Raw genomic sequence first — 2,500 nt, 5'->3', positions numbered from 1 at the left:
ATAACTCTTAATAATGCTACTTATTGCTTAATTTTTCATTATGTTTTTATGTTTATTGTTAATGGATGATGCAGTTCTTAGGCTTGTTATTATACGAGTATCAGTGTTTCTTCTAAATGAAGGTCTTAGAAGAAAATAATTATTCATTGTTTTTGTAAGTTTTATGCATTTCTGATGAAATTTCCGGATGATTCTAAAACCCTTCCACAAACACTCCTCCACGTAATATGAAAATGTCTTCCTCGAAGACGCGATTTGTTGTCCCGACTGACTGCTTTCTGTTTACCTCCTCCTGCATGGCTTTTGGCATGATTGCATGATTGGGCATGACTTACTTAACCTCAGTATTCAGACGACGAGAATGAAGACGAGGAGGAGGACGGCGAGGAGGAGGCCGATTATGACGAATTTGGCGAGAAGATCCAAAGACCCAAAGTCCTAAAACCACCGGTAAGTTGAAATGACTGTAATGCAGGTATTTTTTGACACTTAGTGGTACTGGCACTAAACTTTCAATTCCAGAATTTTTTAATATCAGGACCACGCCCGTAAATGTAAATATTCAGTTCATCATAAAGAATTTAAGGTTTAGTGCAGAACCTCCAGTCATCAGCTTTTAACAATTTAATGAATCATTGTTTATTAAAAAAAAAAACTTGTCCCCTCACTGAACACCCATTCCACGTCTACACTTCCTTAACTCTCGCGAACTGTTTACGTTTTTTCTAGCTCGTAGTCAGTCCTTCATCTGCCTCCACACTCAACTGCTGGTCCTTACCCATATTTTTAGCTGTTTTTTTGTTTATTGTAAGTAATTTTGAGTATCTGAATGTTCGTCACCTAATTTTATTCTGCTAATTATATATTATTACTTTTCTAACTTGATAATGAGGCCCGTTGTTTGGCTTCGAAATGTTACAACTAGAGAATAATTAAGACTTCCTTGACCTGTTGGTGTGCTTCCCCAGTCTTCCTTATATTGTTGGGTTTTGTGAAACTGCTGCCTGTTAACTACATATATATATATATATATATATATATATATATACATATATATATATATATATATATATATATATATATATATATATATATATATATATATATATATATATATATATATATATATATATATATATATATATATATATATATATATATATATATATATATATATATATATATATATATATATATATATATATATATATATATATATATATATATATATATATGTATGTATATATATGTATATATATATATATGCATATATATATGTATATATACATATATATATATATATATATATATATATATATATATATATATATATATATATATATATATATATATATATATAAGTGAATGTCTGTATATTTGTTCGTTCACTATAGAAATCCTGAACCGCTTGACAGTCCCAGATAAAATTATTCACACTGCCTGTATGTTACCCGAGAAAGGTTTATAACTCAAAATCAAGCCCCTACCCCATGACAGACATACAGACACAGACAAAAGAAATGAAATTTTCGTTGTTGCGTCACCTTTTCCTTCAGTTTTCTGGGTTTATTCTCATTTTCACCTGACACTCCATGTTTTTTCCCGGCGCTGCCAGGCGTATGATTAACCTATACAATAAATCCAAATCCCCTATAACATCAATTTTTTACCAGAATTTATGAGAATTATTAATATAATTGTTTATTACCTAAATAAAATCCACATTGAAAACCTGTATACGTGTAAATGTGGTTTACAATTCTCGCCACGGGAAAAAGCAACAGACCAAATACTTCTGTGACAGACATACCCCCCTCATTAAAAAATTACTCACGACGAAATCACCAGCTTTTTTTCTGTGTTAATTTTAAGCCAAACACATCGTACTCATACCTTGCCAATAAAATACAAATTCTAAAGTACCCTGTGGTATTACCATCATCATATCTAACTACTTAATCCACAAAAAAAAAACTTCGTAGTAATGGGCGCAACTTTGGAGTTCAAGAAATAATTCATCGACGAGACGAAACAAATCCATCACCATCCGTGCACGCGTATTAGCAGACTAAATGCTTCTGTGATAAAACTACCCCCTCATTAAAAAATTACTCGCGATGAAAATACTGATATGCCATGTTTATTTAAAGTAGTAAATTCAAGACAGAATTATCAATCAAAGGAAAACAGTATTGTCACTGATAGTACACATACTTTACACGACGAAACAATAGAAAGGGGATGAAGGAAAATTTTTCTGACATCTTTTAAGTTCTTCCGGGCAGTGCCAGGTTGGTCAGCTAGAATGTATATATGTATATCTATGTGTGTGTGTGCTGGTGGGTGGGTGGATGGGCGGATGTATCTGTGTTCATGCATGTGTGTGGGGAGAAAGGGGGAATTTGGGCCTGTTCCTGAAAAATTCATTGGCCTTTATAACCTAAGCTTTGAATTATAATTATGCCTGATACCTAGTCACCTAATGGGATGCAGCGTTGGA

The 2,500-nt window shown here is 32.4% G+C and overlaps 1 protein-coding gene across 7 annotated transcripts in view; it reads left to right on the top strand.

The window, feature by feature from the left end:
* Positions 1–2,500, top strand: part of LOC136838893 (glutamate receptor ionotropic, kainate 2-like) — a 563,239-nt gene that overhangs the window by 541,660 nt on the left and 19,079 nt on the right. For 4 of the 7 annotated variants that reach the window (XR_010853159.1, XR_010853157.1, XR_010853158.1 and 1 more), the window contains exon 20: positions 346–450. The exons of the other annotated variants lie outside the window; for them this stretch is intronic. Coding sequence is in view for 1 of the 4 variants with exons in the window: in XM_067104585.1 (XP_066960686.1) it covers positions 346–450 (105 nt within the window). In the remaining 3 variants the exon portion in view is untranslated. The remainder of the gene's footprint in view (positions 1–345; positions 451–2,500) is intronic. 7 annotated transcript variants of the gene reach the window in all.

The sequence above is a fragment of the Macrobrachium rosenbergii genome, chromosome 5 (genome assembly GCF_040412425.1).
Source record: "Macrobrachium rosenbergii isolate ZJJX-2024 chromosome 5, ASM4041242v1, whole genome shotgun sequence".
Classification (NCBI taxonomy): domain Eukaryota; kingdom Metazoa; phylum Arthropoda; class Malacostraca; order Decapoda; family Palaemonidae; genus Macrobrachium; species Macrobrachium rosenbergii.
This window is presented reverse-complemented; position numbering and strand designations above follow the sequence as displayed.